The sequence below is a fragment of the Petaurus breviceps genome, unplaced genomic scaffold (genome assembly GCF_028583685.1).
Source record: "Petaurus breviceps papuanus isolate PSGF00001 unplaced genomic scaffold, PetGlider_PUasm1.0 208, whole genome shotgun sequence".
Lineage (NCBI taxonomy): Eukaryota > Metazoa > Chordata > Mammalia > Diprotodontia > Petauridae > Petaurus > Petaurus breviceps.
The window spans coordinates 8,730,825-8,752,014 of NW_027185852.1; the positions used below are offsets into that span (position 1 = coordinate 8,730,825).

Here is a 21,190-nt window from a genome sequence, read left to right on the forward strand (position 1 = left end):
GCGGCCGGAACCCGGATGTGAGCCGGCTCAGGGCTCCGCGGGGCCGGCCCAGCCAGGCGGCGGCTCGCGCTGCGACGCTGCTGCTGCCGCCCGGGCTGCCCAGGCTGCTGCTGCCGCGGCCCCGCCGAGCGCGCGCCCGCGCCGGCCCTCCCCCCTCCCCCTCCCCCCGCGGGAGGCGGGGCGTGCCCGCGAGCCCGCGGCCGGGAGGGGGGGAGGGGCAGGGCCGGGCCCCCACCCTGGCCCCGGTGCCCAGGCACGCGCAGACCGTGAGACAGGCCGGGAGAAAGAGAAACGGGGGGGCGGGGGACGACCAGAAGCTCGGGGCGCGAACCCCACAAGCCAAACAAGAGTCTCCGACTCTGGGTCCCAGTTTTGGGCAAATGTCCTCATTCCACTCCTCGATTTACGAGTAAAGTAATACAGCCTCCCTCCACCCCCCGCCGCATCACCCCCATAGTTTCTTTTTACTATTTTGAATTCGATTTCTGTTTGACCTCGGCCTTTGCACAAATAATTAAATTTTATCCCCCTCCCCAATGTCAGCCCAGCAGGGAGCTCATTTGGGTGGATGATGACGCCATTCATCAGAGCCCATTGGAGCGCAGGGAAGCAGAGGGCCCTGCTATTTGTCCCCTCTGGTTTTAAACGTATTTTGATCCAATCTTTAAAAAAGGGAAATAAGGCGGAAGGAGCTCGGGGACGTGAATAATTCGGGGGGGAGGGTGTGAAGCGAAGCGCCATGTACAAGGCAGAAAGCAGAATTTCCGTCCAACGATGGCCATTGAGGGCGGCCGCGGTCCTGGGCCGCCAGAGGACGATTGGATGGGGACAAAATGGAGGACAGTGGGGGTGCCGGAGCCACAGAGGGGGACACACGTCCTGAGGCTGTGACCCGAGCAATGGCACCCAAGGGGGGGGCTCTTCTAAGGCACAGGGATAGTCCATCTGATGGGATGCTTTTCAAATTTATTTACACGATGTTCAAGACACAGCTGCCAGAGAAGAATGCTGACCATGATAGAATGTACAAAATGAAAAGGAAAAAAAAAGGTTTTGTGATTATAATTCCATAACAGGAATCACTTCACACAATTCATTTCAAACAATTGGTACAAATTTAGAGACTTCTTTACAAATCCTTTTCACATCCATTCTTCACCTAGGCTAACTTTCGATGGATGCAAGTCCCTTAAATTTTTAGCACTAATCGTTCAAATCATTGGAAAATCTGGAGATGAGGGTAAAAAAGGCCTTTTTAGAGGTCTGGTTCTGCAGCTAACAATCCCTTTGCTAGCAAAAACTTTCATTAAAAACAGCAAAACAGGAGGTGATGTATTTGAAAAATGACACTTTGACCCAAACCCTCCGACTCAACCAAAATGAAACCAATACATCTTAGCATATTGTTTTCACTTGAGATTTAGATCATTCTTCCTGTTGCCAAAAAAAAAAAAAAAAATCAACTATTTAAGGACGACCAAGAAGTGTAACAATACCAGCTAGGACACACAGTATGCCTATTTGAGTGAATACTCTCATCTGTTTTTCAGTTGAAGAAGTTACTTCTTCAAAGCCCGGGAGAAACAGAATCACACGCAAAATAACATTGTAGCCTCTTTGGAACAAATCTCGTTGGGTTTAGACTGTGCAGCTGCCCCGAGGATATGTTTCTGGAGCCTCAGCCTACATTCTCTCCAAAATGACGGAGCTTGAAACTGCATCATCTGCAGATTTCCACTTAGAAACGAAGGTCTCCACGGCAAATACATTTTTTAAAATGAGGGCGATGTAGACGTGGAGCAGCGGTCAAGCGGCCCCCCACGGGCCCAGAAAACCACAGATTAACATCGCCTACAACGGAAGCTGTTCCCATACATCGGGCTCAACCTTCTCCGGACTGAGGTACTCCGGCCCTCTAGTGTCAAGGACAAGAGCGGGCCGCGGGTCACCGAGACCCGGCTGGCCCCACCCCACACGTCCCGGGCCCCCCCGCGACCCCCCGGTTATCCCACGTGGGGCTCTTCTCCCAAGAGCTGGGGGAGGGAGCAGCCCCCCAGGTCCGGGCCCGGGGATCGCGTTCGTCTCTCCGGGTCAGACCAGGCGGTTTCTGGGGCGTTGCTCAAAGCAGCCTCTGCGGGGCTCGGCCGCGCTCGGACAATACGAAGCGGGACGTGGACGCTGACCGAGGCCCCCCTCCGCGGTGCCCCCCCCCCCCCCGCTGCCCCCCCCCCCACCCCCCGCGCGGCCTACCAGCATCACTTCCGGCTTGTCGGGGTTGAACCGCAGCCAGTTGGTTCTTAACCACGCCCGAAATTCGGCCAGGCACTGGGAGAAGCGGGCCACCACACCATCTGTGGGGACACGAGAAGGCGTGAGGGGGGAGGGGGGCTGGGCGCGCCCCCGCCCGGGGCCCGGCCCCGCCCCCACTACTTACGGGCTGGGCTCGCGCGCCGGGCACCTCCCGGGAAGCGGGGGTAGCCCCGGGCTCGGCCGCACCGCCCCTCCAGAGCTCCGCAGGCCGCCGCTCCCTCCCCTCCCCCCCCCGGGCCCCCCCCCCCCACCCCTTTAGCGCTCCTCGCGCCAGGAAAGGGGCGGGGCCGAACCGCGCGGCGCCAGAGTGGGCGGGGTGGGGGCGCGGACTGCGCGGCGCCGCCGACGGACGTGGCGGGAGCGCGCGGCCCCACCCGGACCAGCTCGAGGCGCCAGAGGCCAAAGGCAGCGCCGGGCGTGCGCGCGCAGCCGCGGAAGGGTGGGGAGGCGCGCCCCCGCGCCCAGTCGCGGCCGGGAGGACGGTGACAGGCCGGGAGGCGTGCACGGGGGAAGGGGGGGGGGAATAGAGAGAGAGAAAGAGAGAGAGAGAGAGAGAGCCGGGGGCGCGCATGCGCGTTCTCCCAGCCGTCACTCGGCCCCCGGGAGCCGGGCCGGGCGGGGCCCCTCGGGGCGGGCGGGGCCGGGGCCGGGGCCCGCTCGGTCTTCGCACCCCGGAAGCGCGGGGGAAGGGGGCCGGGGTCCCGGCGCGGCCGGGGGAGGGGGAGGGGAGCGCCCCGCGCGCCGCACTTACAGCCGCCGCCGCCGCCGCCTGAAGGAGCCCCATCCATCCGCCTGCAGCCCCGGACGCTCGCCGCCTGGGAGGGGCCTGGCGCCCGGGCCGCCCGCCTCCCGCCCGCCGTGGCCCGGAGCTTCCTCCGCCTCCGCCAACCGCGGGCCCTGCCCTCCGCCTGCGCCCTCCTCCCGGGCGCGGCGCCGCTGCCGCAGCCAACCGCGCGGCCGCTGCTGGGGCCCGGGCGGGCGGCCGGCGTCGGCGTCGGCGTCGCCATGGCGCCGGGGCCCGCCGCGCCCGCGCCCGCCCGCCCCGACCCTGCCGTGGCCGGCCGGACCCCGCAGCGCCCCCGCAGCCGCCCCGGCCCCCCGCCCGCACCCCCGCCGCCGCCATGCCCAAGCCGCCCAACGCCCCGCAGTAAGTCCGCGGCCATCGGCCTCCCGCCGAGCGACCCCCGAGCCCTGGGGGCTCCGCGACTGCCGGCCCGCCTGGGAGGAGGGGTGGGGGAAGGGGGTGACCGGGTGGGGGGGGCCCGGGGGGGGCGCGGAGCAGACCCTCCCCCCCCCCCCCCCCGCCTGGGCCCCGGGTCCTGGTCCCGCCGCCGGCAGCGCCGGTGCTCGCGGGGACGCCGTGTCCTGCTAGGGGTCTGTGTCCTAGCTAGGGCGCTCCTTACCTGGCCGATGAGGAAACTGAGGCCCGGGTCCGCGGCCCTGCAGCGGGTGCTGCAGGCTGCGCTACTGCGCACACCAACCCGGGGGTCCGGGGTGCCCCCCTCCCATCCTGCAGCGAGGACCCCCGAGGCCCCCTGCAGCGCCCCGCGGTTGGTCGGCTTCCCAGGTTTTCTCCCCCCGGGCTTTAGGGCCCCTCTCAGAGCTTCTTTCACATTCAGTTGTTGGATTCGATGAACAGTGTTTTCTTCCTGGAGAAAGAAGTGGCCGAGAAAGCCCCAGATGGGGCCTGAAAGTCCTTCCTGATCCACGGTGACCTGTAACACAGCATCTGTAGTGTACCGATTCGCTTCGGCTTCCTCCTCTGTAAATTGAGGCAGTTAAAGCAGATCTTCTGCAAAGGGCCCCAAGCGTGTGAACCTTGCGCGTCAGGTTCGTGTCCTACGGGGACACTCAGTCATTAAGAACCCGTGCCAAATATCGTGGATGCAAAAGTGAAAATAAAACTGTAAATGCCCATCTAAGAAGCATGTGGGGAGGGGGTGAGAGACAACGTGGATATAGGCACGGTAAAAGGGAGGAAGGAACGGGAGCAAAGGAGAAATCGGATGAGCTCCAGAAACACCGCAGGAGGCACCTAGGAAAAACCGGAGTCCGTGCTTACCGGGAGGAAAGCGGCATGAGGAACTGAGCATTTAGTAAGGCACACTAAGCGCTTTGAAAATGCGGGTTTGACTCACGTTGTAATGGTGAGCAGGAATCATAGAAGGTTTGGCTGAAAAACAGAAAAATTCTATCAAGTGACAGTGAAACCTAGGGGAGGACTGTGTTTGGGGGACAGAGAAAGGAAGAGTTGCTGTTTGGACGGGAGTCAGGAAGGCTCCCAGAAGGGAGGTGGATCTGTGGGACCGGAGTTCCAGAGAGAGTAGTGCTAGATACACGATTTTAGAGATTGGGGTGATGACTGAACCCAAGAGAGCAAAGGAGATTAGGGGGAACAAGTTTGTAGGAGAAAGAAGATAGGCCTGAGGTTAGCGAAGGAAGCTGAGAAAGCAGGTTAGGCAGGCTGGTGGGTTGTTGTCCTTGGTGCTGGCAGCTGGGACAAAGTGCTGGCCTGGAAATGGAAAGGGGGTGGGGGGAGGTGTGTGGACACACACACACTCACTCACTTCAGAGCTGTCCTGGTCCTATGGGATGGGGGAAATACCTAACAAAGGATCTTCAGGTTTTATCCATTAGATTACCATTTAAGCTTTCAGGGAGCAGTTTTCCCTTTAATTTGGGGCTCTGTAGCAGGATTGTTAGGCAGCCAAGCAGGCCTGGGGAAGCTGGGATGTAGCCATTCTTTGGAGCTCTGCATTATCCCATGCAGAGACCATGGCGGGGAGGGGTGGGAAAATGGGAGGCATGACTCCAAAGGAAGGAGGAAAGGACCTCCTTTTCATCTGTAACTTTTTTTTTTTTAATTAAGCAATCAGGGTTAAGTAACTTGCTCAAGGTTACACGGCCAGGTGTTTCTGGGTGGGTGCTAAGTGTCTGAGCCCGGGATTCGATCTCCAGGTCTTCTCAACACTGGAGCCGGTGCTCTTACTCGCTGTGCTACCTGGCCGCCCCTCATCTGTAACTTTAACAAGAAGGGCTAAGAGTTTGAGAAAGGGCTCCCTTGGGCTGTTGAGCCAGGTCTTTGAGGAATGAGTAGAATTTCAGGAGCCAGGGTAAAGGCGGAGTGTGTCCTGGCTGAAACCACGGGCTTTCCTTTCCTAATGGAAGTAGAACAGTTCTGGAATAGTTGCTGGGCTAGTTGGAACATTTATTAAACACCTACTACTTTCTAGGTGCTGACGGTTAAGGGAAAAGGGAAGTTTACATTCTACTGGAACAGTGTGGACCCAGACAAGTAAATGGAGAAGGCCTTAGAGGGATCACGAGAAGCAGCAGTGGGGGATCAGGCCAGGCTACTTCTAGACTTTGGGGGAAGCTAGGGATTCCAAAAGATGGAGGCCCCACAGCCTGGCTATGAAAGGCACGAATTACTCTGGGGACCCTGGACAGGGAGAAGCCTGGACTAGTCGCCTGGAGCTGGGGGAGGAGAGGCTATTTAACTGACAAATAGAGGAATTTGTATGATGTTCTAGAGGCAGATGGGGGCTTGGAGCTTCTTGAGCCCGGTGTGGTTAGACTCATTGGGACATCTAAGCCCTTCTCAATCTACTCGGACCTGCCTTTCCAGGTTAATTACAATATCGATCCCCTTTGAGCCATATTTATTTCCATTTCTCTATCCTCTCTTGGTGTCCCTTGCCTGGAATGTGCCTGCTTGGTCCTTGAAATCCCTTTACATGGCCCTCTTCCCTGGGTCCTATGTCCCCGCCTCCATCTTCCACTGTTAATGCTTTCCCTTTAAGATTACCTTGCATTGACACTTTAGAAATCTTGTGTGCATAATTTTGTTGTGTCCTCCTTAGAATGTGAGCTCCTCCAGGGCAGAGACCTGTTTTTGCCTTTTTTTGTATCCCAAGTGCCTGGCATTTAGTGGGTGATTAATAAATACTTGTTGACTGGCTGATGGTACTTATTTTGTATCTGCCCTGTTGTCTTTGAACACGTATTTCCAACCTGTCCGTCCTGAGGATGTAGCTCCTTGAGGGCACAGACTGAAATTGCATTGGATCCTCTGGTGCCTTGCCCATGAGAGACGTGCAATAAATGCTTGTCGGTCAGTTGTGCTCTAGAAATGTAATTTTGGCAGCTGTGTGAGGGATACTTTATCGAGGGGAGAGAGGGGACTCATGGTGTCTGATTACAAAGTTATTTTAGTGGCCCAGGTGAGCAGCAGTGAGGGCCTGAACTAGGGGAGCGCTCATGGGAAGTGGAGAGAAGGGGATAGAGGCCCAAGAATGGACTAGCCTTTGTTTCTGATTGGCTATCGAGTGAGGGAAAGAGCAGAGTGGAGGGTAACCAAAAGGGTTGTGGTGCTCTGGGCCAAAAGAGATAAGCTAGGAAGAAGGTAGTGTTTGGGGAGAAAGTGAATTATAGAAAGTTTAGATATATCAAGGCTGAGACAACTATGGGACGGCCAGTAGGAAAAGTCCAACAAGCCATTGGTGACTTAGGACAGGAGCCCAGGGGAGAGGAGTCATCTGCATAGAGATAATAATGAGCTCTCCAAGAGAGTTTGGGTAGCAATAAGAGAGCCCAAGAGTATACCCACAAGCAAATGGCAGAACCGGAATGATGATCCATCGAGAAAAGTAAGGAATGGTCAGAGCCTAGCGAGAGGAAAGGGAAGGAAACAAGCATCTATGGAGAGTCTGCTATGTGCCAGACACTGTCTAAGCACTTTAAAATATAATTCCATGTGGTCCTCACAGCAACCCTGGGAGGGAGGGGCTAATGCCCATTTTACAGTTAAGGAAACTGAGGCAGATATTATCAGAATGACTTGCTCAGGTTTACATAGCTATTAAGCATCTGAGGTTGGATTTGAACTTACGTCCATTAGACCACCTAACTGCAATGTAACCAAAAACCAGGGAAGCATGTGGCCAAAAGAAGGGGGTGCTCAGTGGTGTTCTGCAGAGGTTAAGAGCAGGACTGAGAAGGAGGCCAGCAGACTCAGCAGTTTAGAAAGTATGGTCACCGTGGCAAAAGCAGTTTCAGTTGAGTGATAAGACTGAAAGCCAGAGCAGTGAGTGAGAAGCACAGAAACAATGAGTGTAGATACCTTTTAAAAAAGAATTTGTGAAAGAGAAGGTGGATGCCGGAGATAGACTGGGTTTTAGTGAAATGGTTTAGTGAAAGTTCTTTAAGGCTGGAGGGAGATTTGGGGCAGGCCTGTAGTGAGTGGCGTAGAGAAGGAGCCCCTCCAAAGAAAAAGAATGAACATTGCAGAGGGAGAATGATGGTGGAGGCAAGCTGCTGGAAGGGATGGGGTCTAGGGTTCAAAGGGAGGACTTGGCCTTGGGGAGAAGGGCAGCTTCATTGGAGATGCATGATAAGATTGTAAAGGGACTCTGGTCACTGGCTCTAAATTGTAAATGAAGGAGTTTAGACCTGATTCTTTAGGCAGTATGGAGACATTTGCAGTGTTTGATCAACTGAGTGATACCAGCTTAATGAATAAAGAAACATTAATTTTTGACAGTGGGGAGGATGGGATGGAAGATGGTGTGGGCAGAGATCAGGTAGGAATCGACCATACTGTCCAGTTGGCAGAGAGTGAGGCCCTGGGCAGTAAGCAAGCACTTACTAAGTGTCTTGACTGGTTGCTGTGAAACTGGAAGAGTGTGATTTTGAGGATTGTGACTGGGGCAGGGTGGGGGTGGGGGGCGAGGGGAGAGGAGGCCCATGACACAAGTTGTAGCAGGATTGCTTTCGATCCAGTCTGGAAAGCCAGCCCAAAGTGGTTAGACACCTCGATCAAAGGCAGCTTTTGGAAGAAATTCAATTGTTCCCTGGGAAACAGACTGTTGATGCCCTTCAGTCTCTCCCATTGGGTTACTACATCTGGAAAATAGTCTGTGTCTAATGTTATTCTACTTTCATGCCCATAGTTAGTGTACCTGAGCTTTTACCTGGAAGCAAAAATGAAATGTGTAAAAGGAAGACTCTAGAGCGTTTGAAGTCCTTGTTTTGATCACCTCATTTGGAGAAATGTATTTTTGTAATTCTGTAGAACAAGGTGGGCAGCCGAGCGCCTGGCCTAGAGTTAGGAAGACTCCGTTTTCTGAGTTCAAATCTGGCCTCAGACACTCACTAGCTGTGTGACTCTGGGCAAGTCACTTCACCTTGTTTGGCTTGGTTTCTTTGTCTGCAAAATGAGCTGGAGAAGGAAAAGGAGAACCTCCCTAGGCTCTTGGCCAAGAAAACCCCACATGGGGTCTTGATCTGCACAGCTGAAACTGCTGAAGAACAGCAAACGAGCAAAGCCTTGCCGTCAGACGCTTTGTTGGATTGAAGACCTGGCACCTGGACCTCCCTTTTCCTTGCTGACTTGCTGTTTAACGTGTGGCTTTCATTCTGACCCAGATTATTGCTGTGGCATGCACAGCTCTCCTCCTCTCTGTCTCTCCTGGCCTCCTTCATTTCTCCATCATTCTGTTGCTCAGAAACTTCCTGAGATGCACCTGGCACCTGTTTGCTAAGGAACCATTAGTGTGTGTCTCACAGTGCCTGTGTTTTCCCTTCTGGTTTCCTCCTCTCTCCCTGGTTCTAGCACAGCCATACCCCCATTTGCTGTTTACAAAGCCTCTTGCTTTCTCTCTTCCAGGCAGTTAGTGCTTTCGATCCCCTCCCTGTAGCATATCTGCCTGCTGGAACTCTCTGAATTCTTAGAACTTAATGTCCTCGCTCAGATGATTGTGACTGGGAAGCCTCCCTGGTCACCTCTGCAAGCTGTTTCTCTCTCTGAAGGACTCTAACACTTGGGGCCTTTCTTAGGGAAGCTCTTCTGTGTTGCCTTTTGTTATGTACTAGTCTCCATTCTCACTAGAATGTAAATCCCCGGAAGGCCCCAGGGATTGTGTTTTCTCTTTTAATCCTACCGAGTGCTTTAGGAGTAACAGGTGATCAGTCTGCATTTTTGAATGAATCAAAGTATTTTTTAAAGATTAAAAACAGGATATTTCTGAACTGTGTTCATAGCCCCAAACTGGTGGAGGGTTTGTTAGTTCAGATTTGAGTTCATTGGTATACGGTAGATCAACAACTCTTCTCTAACTTGTTGACTCAGTAGGCTGGGACACCAGCACCCATCATCCATCACCCGGTAAGAATGTGATCGTGGAGAGGCGCCAAGAGCCAAACCTGTGACCTCCAGTTCTGATGCTCAGGAAGTGGCTTCTTGGTCTGCCCCGGCCCCACTCAGCCCCCTCCACCTCCGTGCTCATGCCTCGCTGGGTTGGTTCAAGAGTGTGTAGAGGAGGATTAGTGTGATCTGCATTCTACCTTCAGGCTAAAAGCACTTCTGAACGTGTCACGACACACTGTATAGAGAATATCAGTTTTCTGTATCCAAGAGAGGTGAATTCAAAGTTATCCACTTAGAGCAGATCCTGGAAGTTTGAGGGGGCTAGGGTGGATGGAGGTGGCTCCAGTCTCTGCCAGCCTTTGTCCTTCATCAGAGATTACTGTGCTGAAAGGCCCTGGAAGAGATCCATGTCGGCTTCCTATCCCCAGCCCACTATCCCAGCCTTCAAGGCCTCTGCCCCAGGGGCCTGGTGCAGTGACACTGACCCCTGGACCCTAAGACCTTCGTCTTCTCCCCTTTGCCTTTCGTCAAAGAACAAAATCAAAAGAAAACAGAAGCTGTTCTCCACCCCGAGACTGGCCTCTCTGTCTATTATGCTGGAGTACCACTCAGATCCTAGTAGGTTTCCATTAAATCCTATAATGAAATGGCTGCATTTGCAAAATGAAGCATTCATTTCCTGCACAGAACAAGGGAGAGATGGGAGAGAGATTCTGGTATAAAAATCTCTGCCTAGAAGAAAATGAAGCATTCCCTAGAAGAGGAATTTCTGCGAAAACTTAGCCATTTCAGCACTTTACCTGGAAGCATTGGGGCCACATTCCTGTTGTCTTAAACACTAAGAAATATGCCATTTCACTTTTTATGAGGTAAGGCCGTTATGTTCATAATGATTTATGTATTAGACGCAAATACTCTCTGGATGTGGGAATGCTCTCCCTTCTCGCCTTCCCCTTTCCAGCTGTCTCCAGCTTTCTTCAAGAGTCAGCCTCAATCCCAGTCCCATCTGTAGGCCTTTCCCAGTGTCCCTTGCTCCCATCCCCCATGGCTAGGGCCTTCCCTCAAGATGACCTGTTTACACTGCGTATACAGTTTTATGGACATAGTTTTCTGCATGTTGGTCTCTCCCTTTAGAATGTGAGCTCCTTGAGGGCAGAGACCTGGTTTTTGTCTTTCTTGTATCTCCAGGGCAGCAGTCCTTGACACATAGTAAACACTTAATAATGCCTGTTGACTGACTGACTAAAGCTGATGTGAAAAAGGTAAAGCTCTGTGGTTCCTTTTCTGTAAAACTGAATGAAAGGCCGGCTGGCTTGTTTCTCTCAATTTGAGGATGGGTGAAGATGTAAAAAGTATAGGAGAGCTTGTGATATGGAGTGTTAGAGGAGGCTAATTCCAAAGATAACATTCTTCATCATTATCAGAATGACATTTGTGCAGACGTGGTCCAAGGCCACAGTTTTCTCCAAGATCTCATTAATATTTAAGTAGAGTTGTAGACATGAGCAACATTAAAATATTTTAATTAAATTTATTTTACTTATTTAAATAAATTGAATTAAACATTTTGGTGTTATAACAAGTTTTAAGACAGTTTGATGTGTATTGCGCAATAGCTGGCCTTTATATGATACCTACTATGTGCCAGGCACTGTGCCAAGCACTTTTTACAAATATTTACAGCAGAGGTTAAGTGCCTTGCCTTATTTAGCACTCAGTAAGAGCCTGAGGCTGGACTTGAACTCAGATCTTCCTGCCTCCAGGCCTGACATCAGAATCTGGGAAATGTGTATCCTCCTTAGTGCTATGGTCGGTGATGGACATTAGCAGGCATTCAGTAAATGTCTGTTAAATTTTAAGAGAAGAAATAAAGTCAGGCTACTAGAGAAGTTTTCTTTTGCATTTGCTGACAACTTTTCAAGAGCCAAAGAGATCATAAAATAGGCAAATTTTAACATTCATCTTAGGAATGCTTTCATTAGTCCTCTAATCTCACCACTTGCCTGGTCTGAGCCTTTATCGCGTCTCTCTGGAGTATTGTATTGGCCTCCTAAGTGGTCTCACTGACTTGAAGACCCCCCCCCCTTTGATCTACATATCTCCCCAAAGAATCCTCATCCTTCAGAAGGCTGGGGAAGTGTACTATGTGGAGCTTGAGTCTTCTGAATAAGGAGGCTTAAGTGGAAAGTATGGGAAACAGATGATCTGTGTGATCTGGGACAAGGCCCTTCCCTCTGTGCCTCAGTTTCCTCATCTGTAAACTGAGGAGGTTGGATGTGATGACTGCTTAACATGCCTTCCGGCTCTGCCTCTGGCACATGACTCTGACCACGAGCAAGTCACTGAACCCTTCGGGCTCCTGCAAGTTTCTAGGGCTTTTGCCAGCCTCTGTCAGTGGAGAGTGTTTACCTGCCAAGAGTTTATGCACTGATGAAATCATAGGTCTGAACCCAATGTAAAATTGGAAGCTAGCTCCTTAATGGCTGTAATAGTAATGGAATTTAAAGATCCCCCTGTATTGGCTTGGTTTTCGGATTGATTGTGTTAATCCCACTTATGGGATGGACTTGTTGACTTGAAAAGAGAGGGCTGAACTGGGAGGAGCTGGTGACGTGAATTTTAGAGAGACACAAGCAGAGAGAGAGAAAGAGGCAGGAGAGTTTTTTTTTGGAAGCAGCATCTTGGAGGCAGAGAGAGATGGAGAGGATTGCTGAGGGCCATTTTGAATTGCCCAGGACTTTTGAGAGCTGCCACCCAGAGCTGCCAAGGACTGAAGAGACATGGCTGTTATGCTGGTACTTTGTCTGTTTTGATGTTGTTTTGCCAGATTCGTCCACTGTTGAAGGACAATCCTGTTGTTGCAGAGGTCTTGGAACCTAGCTGTTGGTTCAGAGCTCCTGAGACTGTTCTGCAGACAGAGAGTGAATTTTGTCCACTGGTGAAGGCCAGTGCTGTAGTTGCAGAGGTCCTGAAACCTTGCTGTTGGTTCAGAAACCCTGAAGAAGGATTTTCTTGTTGATGTTTACAGAAATCCTGGAAGAGGGTTTTGCTAATGTTTTCAGGGGTCCTAGGACTGTTCTGCAGACAGAGAATGAATTAATGAAGAAGCTGGAAATGTATCTTGTGGCCGTGCTAAGCTTTGTCTCCCCAGGAACAAAGATTGCTGAGAACTTGCCTTGGGTCAAGATGAAGAAAAGACCTCTCTTTGGGTATTAAATGCTGTGCTTAAGCTTGTTGTAACTCTGGGGTAGATGGCCTATTCAGTTGTAATCCAAGGGTGGGAAACTTTTGACTTTTTTGTACTCTGTGATTGACCAAATGAATGTATTTTACTTATAATTGGAAACTAATCTCCATTTGAGAAGAGGGGCTTTGTGATTGACTAAATGAATGTAATGTCCAGGGGTGGAGTAGTACTCGATTGAATTACACTTGGTGAATGCTGTATTTTGAATTATGCTATATTTTGATTTTCTCTGTTCTTAATTTATCACTGAATAAAATGGAGAGCAGCTATGCTGGTATTTTGAACCTTGGGAAGTTGCCTTTGCTTGGCATTACAATGGCCTAGCAGCCCTTTTGTGGTGACCAAGAGTTGGAAATTGAGGGGCTGCCCATCAGTTGGGGAATGGCTGAACAAGTTATGGTATATGAATGTAATGGAATACTGTTGTACAGGCAGATTTCAGAAAAACCTGGAAAGACTTACATGTACTGATATGCAAAGTAAAGTGTGCAGAGTTAGAACATTGTACACAGAATTAGTAATGCTGTGCAGTCATCAACCACGATTGACTTAGCCCTTCTCAGCAGTGCAAGGATCTAAGACAACTCTAAAAGACTCATGACGGAAAATGCCATCCCCATCCAGAGAAAGAACTCTGGAGTCTGAATGCAGAGTGAAGCGACTGTTCTCTACCTTTTTTTCTTATGGTTTTCCCCTTTTGTTCTGATTCTTCTTTCACAACATGACTGATGTGGGAATGTTTAATATGATTGTACATGTATAGCCTACATCAGATTGCATGCCATCTTGGGGAGGGAGGGAGAAAAATATTTGGGACTTAAAATCTTGTAAAAGTGACTGTTGAAAACTATCTTTACATGTAATTGGAAAAAATAAAATACTATTAAGTTGGGAGGAGGGGGGATGGACTAGCATCGAAGTTTCCTTATTGGTCTCCCTCCAGTCCCTTCCCTTTACCATCCTTTCATTCTTCAAACAGCGAAGCCCAGGAATGAACCCTGGTTCAGGAGCTGCCAGTGGCTGCCTCTTGGTCTCTGGGGTACAGTACAAACCCAGGCATTAAAAGCATTTCGTAGTCGGGCTTCCATCTGGCTTTGCAGACTGATGGCCCATCAGCAGCCCCTCTGAGTTTGGGCTGTAGCAAAATGGGCCAGCCTGCTTCCCATTCCTCACTTGAGACACCCCATCTCCTAGCTTGCCTTTGCCTTGGCTGTTCACCATGACTGGGACTCTCTTCCTTCTCCCCGTTGCCCCTTTCACCAGCCTGGGTTCCAATAGAGCCTTGTGCAGGAGCCTTTCCCAGCCCAGGGGCCCCAGTACCTCACCCCCTCAAGTTTCTTGTCTCTTCTATGTCTTTGGCCCATTACAATGTATACCTCTTGAGGGAAAAGCCATTTTTGCTTTTTTCTTTCTATCCCCACCCCCCAGCATGTTGTGCTTGTTATATGGTACATACTTTGTGATCCATTGATGTCAATTCCTAATTCCTGTTGGGCTCAGCTCACATGCTGACTCCTGCACAAGGACATTCCTACCGCCCCCCCCCATTTACTTTGTATCTTGTATATGTTTCGTGTTGATTTGTCTGTGTCCTTGTCTCAGCCCAGTAGCATGGGAGCTCCCTGAGAGAAGGGCCTGCCCTTGGACTCTTCAGTGCTCCTATAGTAACTTTTCCTAAATAAAATGCTTCTGGAATAAATAACTCAATGAACCTCCTCTTTGACTGTCAGGGTTTTCCATTGAAATAGCTGCCTAACTGAGCCCCAGCCTACCCTTGTATCCCAAAGTGCACCTCTCTGCCCCCTTGGTCGTCAGCATCCTGCAGGAGGTGCCCCCGCTCACTCTCTGCAATGGTTATCCCAAGTGTAGAGCTCCTCTGGGGCTCGGGAGGGCTTTTTCTGAGTCTCCAATGTTGATGCCTGATGAGGGGACACAGTGGGCCCAGTCTGGGCTCTCCAGGGCGCCTGTAGCCCACCAGTGAACGGAGGCATTTACCTCTACGTCTGCTGATGTGCCCTGCCTTGAAGCACAGCCTGCCTCACGCTGGATACTGTAACAGTTGGCACATCCTGGCTTAGCTTCTTAAAACTGTATGGCCACAATGTTGTCATGGGGAGTAGGTAGTCCACTCACACCCCCTGATCTTCTTCATAGCCACATTTCTCTCATCCCTTATTTCAGCGATTTCTACACTAGTTCTTGCTCATTAAGCAGAAACATGTCCAGAATTGGCGTTCCCATAGTTGGAGCGGGTTCTCCAATTTTCAAAGGATGAAATTTACCATGTCCAGGCCAGTGAAATCCAGCCAGTTTTTCATAATTGACTAAAATGTGCTAGATACTTCTAAGTCTTAGCAATACAGAGAAAAAAATGAAAACTAACCCATGTCCTCCAGGAGCCTGGCTTCTATGAGGAGATACAAGAAGTGAACAGTTAAGCATATTAATGATGTTTGAGGGAGGAGAGACTGTCTCACATCAAGGGGTGGAGGTGAGAGTCATCGAAGGCTTCTCCCAGAGAAGCAGTGAACCTTGCAGAAAGGCTGAGAAGTAGGGAAGAAGAACGCTCCAGGTAAAGTTTAGTCAATAGCAAATAGGCTGAGTTACCTGGGATGGAGCATGAGTGAAGCATTTCTGTGGAATAAGCCTGGAAACAGGTAATGTGATGCTGAATTGTAAAGGGTTTGAAAGGCCAAGCAGAGGAGTTTGTATTTTCTCCTAGGGTCAGACAGTCAACAAGCACTTGTAAGTGTTTACCATTTACCAAGCACTCTACCAAGAGATGGGGATACATAATCCCACAGCCCTTGTTGTCTAGGATCATTCATTCCAAAGGAATAGACATGAAAAACTGTGACACTAATACACTGTTGGTGACGCTGTGAACTGATCCAGCTGTTGTGAAGAGTGGTCTGGAATTATGGCCAAAGAGTCATAAAGCCATGTGTGGTCTCTGACCCAGCCGTGCCACCATTAGGCCTGTTTCCCAAGGTGATCAGGGGAAAAGGAAAAGAATCTACGCATTCTAAACTATTGATAGCAGTTCTCTTTGTGGTGGCCAAGAACTGGAAATCAAGGGGATGACCATCAACTGGGGAATGGGGGAACAAATTAATGACCATGATGGAATGCTGCTTGCTGTAAGAAATGATGAGCTCATTGATTTTAGAAAAACATGGAAAGATGTGCATGAAATAAGAAAGAGTGAAATGAGCAGAACCAAGAGAACCCCTGTATACAGTGACAGCAACATTGTTTGAAGAATAACTCTGAATAAGTTATTTTGAGTATGATAAATATTCAAATCAGCTACAAAAGAGCTATATAGGAACATGCTGTCCACTTCCATAGAAGTGATAAGTAGAAGGGTGTATAGTATGGTTTTACACACACACAGACACACACACACATAAACACATATCTTTGATTAATGATATAAAGGAGGAAAAAAGTGTACAGCAGAGAACAAAAGAAAATTCAGAAAGGCGAGGCGGCTAGGTGGTGCAGTGAATAGAGCACCGGCCCTGGAGTCAGGAGGACCTGAGTTCAAATCCAGCCTCAGAAACATCACACACACAAAAAAAACTAGCTGTGTGATTTTGGGCAAGTCACTTAACCCCAATTGCCCTACCTTCCCCCTTCCAAAAAAAACCCCCAAAAATTAGAAGGGAATGCAGAGCTGCAGGGTAGCATTGAAAATGATGTTTAGTATTTATTACATAGTTTTTTAAAAAAGTAAACAGTGTGAAATAGAGATTAATGGTTTCATATTGAATTCTCTTTTTTTGTTATACTGTATACATGGACATTTTTTTTACCTTTTTGTATTTAAATTCAAAATGAATAAAAATTTTAAAACAACATACAAATATATAGAGAATATATAATACAAAAGTAGACACAATAGAGAACCATAACAAGCAGAGGAATTTCAAATTTATTATTAGTATTATTAGCAGCTCTATTTTTAAACTCCCCCCATCATTATATTATCATTCTTCTGTGTCACCTTTGTGAATTGTTCAGCTCCTTGTCTAATACCTCCTTTTGTCCAAATGGTTCATAGTATAGCCCCACAAAAGTATAATTTCATTCCCCCCAAAGTTAAGCCTCACACAAGAGTTCTCCACCATGTTTCTCTCCTGGATCGCCCCCCTCTTCCCATAGGTCTTTTTTTTTAACATTCATTAAAAATTTTTTCTTGTTTCAAAATTTCTCCCTTCTCTCTTCCCTGAGACAGTAAGCAATTTGACATAGGTTATACATGTGCAGTCATGCAAAACATATTTCCATATTAATCATGTTGTGAAAGAAGAGTTTATACATCAAGGCAATGTCATTAGTTCCAGAAATCTTCCAAAGAAAACTTTCATCCTTTACATAAAAAGATGTCATCAATTCCAGTCAGTTCCAGTACAGGCAACTATGCTTTTATCCAACCCTCTTTAGGTGCCCTCCACCCCTGTCCAGGAGCCCATCATTTCTGTATTTTAAGCCATCATCCAGAAATTCAAATCCCAGGCTCAGAGACCTCCCCCTTACTCAGCTGTTCACTTCCCCAGTTCTCTTTTGTTTTGATCTAGTCATTATGAGGACACCATCTGTGTCCTTCCATCTTTAACTGTGCACTGAGGACCATTTTCTTGTGGTGGTGTTTTGTCTCCATGTGACTCACCAGGAGTGGGTAATGGTTGGCAGGTCTCATAGGTGTTGAGAATTTCTGTCTTGTCCTAGGTGGTAGTCCCTAGGATGACAACAGATCTCTTACCCACAGATCTACAAACGGCTACCTCAGTACCCTTCCTCATGGAGTCACCAACTGTCGTTACTGTCCTTTTTCTCTAATGGGATTACCTCCCACCCATTAGTACTTGTGACCCCCAAAGTTCTGTTTCCTCCAGAACAGATAAGCTTCCAGAATTATAGGATTTAAGAGTTGAGAGGGACTGCAATAGACATAACTACATAAACAAAAAGAATCTTCATGATAGGCTATGCAGCAGGTGGGACTTTTTCTTTTGACTTTGTAACCCAGAATTTAGCGCAGTGCCTAGTTCATAGTAGGCATTTAATAAATTAATTAATTATAGCATTAATAAATGCTGGTTGACTGATGTACTTAAAGACCTCCAAGGAAAGGGATCCCACCACCTGTCAAGACAGCTCATTCCACTTCTCAGTAGCTCTCATTGTGAGGAATGATTTCTTCCCATGGAACCTAGGTTGTCTGAGGAGAACAGGTGAAGGTGCTGCCAGTACTGGAAAGAGTGACCTGGGAAGCAGTGTCATCAGCAAAGCCAGGGTTCAGTTAGAGCTAACAGACAGGTGTGGGGAAAGATTTTATTTAAATAGATTTAAGATGAAGAGAATTTTGTTGCCTATGAAGCAGGTCTCCCAGAAGGCACTGAGGAAGGCCTGGATGGAGTTAAGGATGACACTTTTCAGGGGAGAGTGGAGGGAGATGGGAATGAGGAACTGGGTGGGAGCGGAGTATGAATGGAGATTAGATGGTGGGATGACAAGGGCATGAGCAGGTATGAGAATGTTCATCACCATGCCTCTGCCTTGAAGGACAGGAGCAGCAGGGGATGGGGGCCCTGGAATCAAGGGGAGAGCTGCTCCTTGGAGGGTCTCTACATCCCACTGGGGGATCAGGCATCGGCCTGGCAGAAAGAGGTGGAAGAGGCCTGGTGGAGGTGGTGGCCACTCCTCTACCCATGACACAAGGATGGTTTGGTCATGCCCTGGATTTTGCCATCACCACTAATGTACCTCGCCCACGTTCGGAAATTCTGATACCCCCTTACCTGACCATAATCTACTGGCTTTTCCCCTTTCCCCCTGCCTTCCCATAGGTGACTCTGCTCTTCACCTACACCATGATCTCAAATCCTTTGACCCTTCAGTTCTCTCTCAGGCCATCTCCACTGCACTAGCCATCTTGACTCCTTGGTGAACCAGTTCAACTCTACTCTGTCCTCCCTTGAACCCCTGGCCCCCTGATCACATCACTAATTATGCCCAGCCAACCTTCAGCCTTGGGTTGCTCTCACCATTTATAGCTTTTGAATGAAGGTGGAGAATATCACAGTCATACTGCCTGGATCCACTACAAGTCTCAGCCGGGCCCTCACTGAGGCAGCCCTTCCCCCCCTCTCCCCCCCTCAGCTGAGAGCCATGCCCTACATTACTCTTCTCCCATCATCCTCATCCCTGTCTCGTGTGCAGAGGTGATCTCACTCCTTGCCAAGACCAACCCCCCCCCCTGCCCAAGCAATTCCATCTCATCCTGTCTCCTCTAGCAGACCGTCCCCTTCTGTCCTCCACTGTTGCTCATTTTCAGCTTCTCCCTGTCTGCTTAAAAGCATGCCCATGTCTCTCCTGTCCTGGAAAAGAAAAAGATCTTTGGCTATATGACAGGCTCGCTTCGCGTTCTTCCTTGGATCCTGCCTAGTGTCTTTCTTCTCTTGCTTTTATAGCGCCAGTGCCTCCCAGACAAGGAGGATGTCCACCACCAGGAGGGTCAGCCTCTCTGTAAGCAAAATGAGCATAAGCCGCAGTAAAACCAGCTTGAACTTAAGCAGAACAATGCTGTCAAGAACCGCGAGTGGGCTTACAGAGGGCAAAGACAAAGTGGCCTTTCACCATCCAAGGCAGCATATCCAGGTATGTACTCAGGCCTGAGGTGGCCTTTGCTTACATGAACTTTAAAGACGAAATGTTAAAAGTGAAATGTCTGCTGCCGTCATGGACAGACCACATTCAATAATGGAAGCAAATGGTATTTTTTTTTTCTTTTTGGAGGGGGGGGAAGGCTGGGTAATTGGAGTTAAGTGACTTGCCCAAGGTCACACAGCTACTAAGTGCTAAGTATCTGAGGCTGGGATTTGAACTCAGGTCTCCTGACTCCAGGGCTGGTGCTCTGTTCACTGTACCACCTCAATGCCCCAGCAAATGGTATTCTTGAAGTCACGGGATGTCACCATGTGGCATCGCCCTGTGTTCTATGTGCATGTCCCACAGAAGGAAATAGAAAGCCACTGTAGCCAATATTGGACCCAAAGCTAACACAAAGCTTTAGTAAACATTGTAGTTTAATTGGTAATTTTGCAGGCTTCAGAATTTAGAAGGGCTTTCTTGTTGTCATTTGGATAATTTTTGTCTCTAAAAATCTAGCTAGGTGGTTTGAGCAGATGCTTTTTCCTCTTAGGGCACTTGTAGGCAGACATTCAGCATTTAATTGACTTAAGAGCTATACCTAAAACTGGCCTTCTTCTCCAGAGTAGCCTTCAAATAATCTAAATATTTACAGGCCTTAGTGAAGGCTGTAGTGGTTAGGCTTTTGAAAGGGTTTGTCTCCCAAGCTGCCTGGCCTTCTGAGGGTCAACCCTTCAGCTGCAGTCAAGTGTGGGTGTCCAGAGTAAACACTGAGCATGCACTCTCTGAGAGCCCTTCGAATCCTGTTCTGCCACAGGTTTTGACTTGACCTTAGTTCTCTGATGATCCCTGGATTTCCACACACACACACACACACACACACACACACACACACACACACACACACACACACACAGCCACCCTCTCCTTCTAGCTTCCCATTATAGACAGGCTTGAAAGGGGGAAGACAACAACTATTTAGATCCTGGCTGTTATTTTTTCTGTCCTTGACTGCTTTTGTCCCACCCATCTCAATCCTTGTCTTTTTCTCCAGTTAGAGTTTTAAAAAACTATTCATTCCATTTTGGTTGCCTTAGCTCTCTTTTCTACCTTTCATTGATTCCAAGCAGGAATGCTGTGCTTACGGGACCACGCCCAGGATTTGTAGATGTTTATGGATATTCTCTGTTCCTCACCCTTGGTTCCACCTTCTGTCCACGTCTCTTTAAAGTTGACATTGGTTAATAGTTTCCCTGTGTGTTCATATAGGTCTTTTTATACAAATACCCCATTCTCCTGCTTATTAGAATTGCTTCTCTTCGGAGCATCAGATTTTCATGTCTTTTCAATAATTTTTTTTCAGTTGTCACACATTCCCCCTTCCCAAGGGAAGTGAAAGAAAGGTAAAACCCACATCACAAATATGCCCAGTCAAGCAAAAAAGCAAAACAAATCCCCTCCTGGCCTTGGCCAAAAATGGGTCTCATTCTCAGAATTTCATCCTTTGGCACTTTGCTGTTATTCTGGCCTTGGCGTGCTCCTGGACTTTTAGCCCAGGGGCCGCCGCTTCCTCAGCTCTCTTGTCACCCTTTGCAGTCTGCCCTTCCACTGTCTAGGCTCGGGGTCAGACGGTTTGCTGCTTTCCTCTTCTCTCTCCCAAGCTCCCAGACAGAGTGGCTGCTCTCTGCCAAGGTTCCCATCATTTCCATGCCCTCCTATTGAAGTTGATCATGCAGAGTTCCCCCTTGGTGGTTCCTTCACCTCTGGAATAATGAAGTGACCATCGGATGCCCCGACGTTGTGGCTTCTCTGCCCCTGATGCAGCGTGA

General features: G+C 49.3%; 2 protein-coding genes across 5 annotated transcripts in view; one reads left to right on the forward strand and one right to left on the reverse strand.

The window, feature by feature from the left end:
• MIER1 (MIER1 transcriptional regulator) overlaps positions 1-3,201 on the reverse strand; it is a 65,655-nt gene extending 62,454 nt beyond the window's left edge. The window contains exons 1-2 of one of the 2 annotated variants that reach the window (XM_069093389.1): positions 3,062-3,201; positions 2,251-2,351 (exon numbers count right to left, since the gene is read on the reverse strand). In XM_069093389.1, the coding sequence (XP_068949490.1) occupies positions 2,251-2,351; positions 3,062-3,098 (138 nt within the window). In that variant the 5' untranslated portion in view covers positions 3,099-3,201. Of the gene's footprint in view, positions 1-2,250; positions 2,352-2,434; positions 2,561-3,061 lie in introns of those variants that run through there. The other variant, XM_069093391.1, reaches the window with a different exon arrangement.
• DNAI4 (dynein axonemal intermediate chain 4) overlaps positions 1,472-21,190 on the forward strand; it is a 64,828-nt gene continuing 45,109 nt past the window's right edge. Inside the window, exons 1-2 of one of the 3 annotated variants that reach the window (XM_069093387.1) lie at positions 1,472-1,902; positions 19,184-19,370. In XM_069093387.1, the coding sequence (XP_068949488.1) occupies positions 19,209-19,370 (162 nt within the window). In that variant the 5' untranslated portion in view covers positions 1,472-1,902; positions 19,184-19,208. Of the gene's footprint in view, positions 1,903-3,415; positions 3,458-3,736; positions 4,407-19,183; positions 19,371-21,190 lie in introns of those variants that run through there. The other 2 variants (XM_069093385.1, XM_069093386.1) reach the window with 2 other exon arrangements.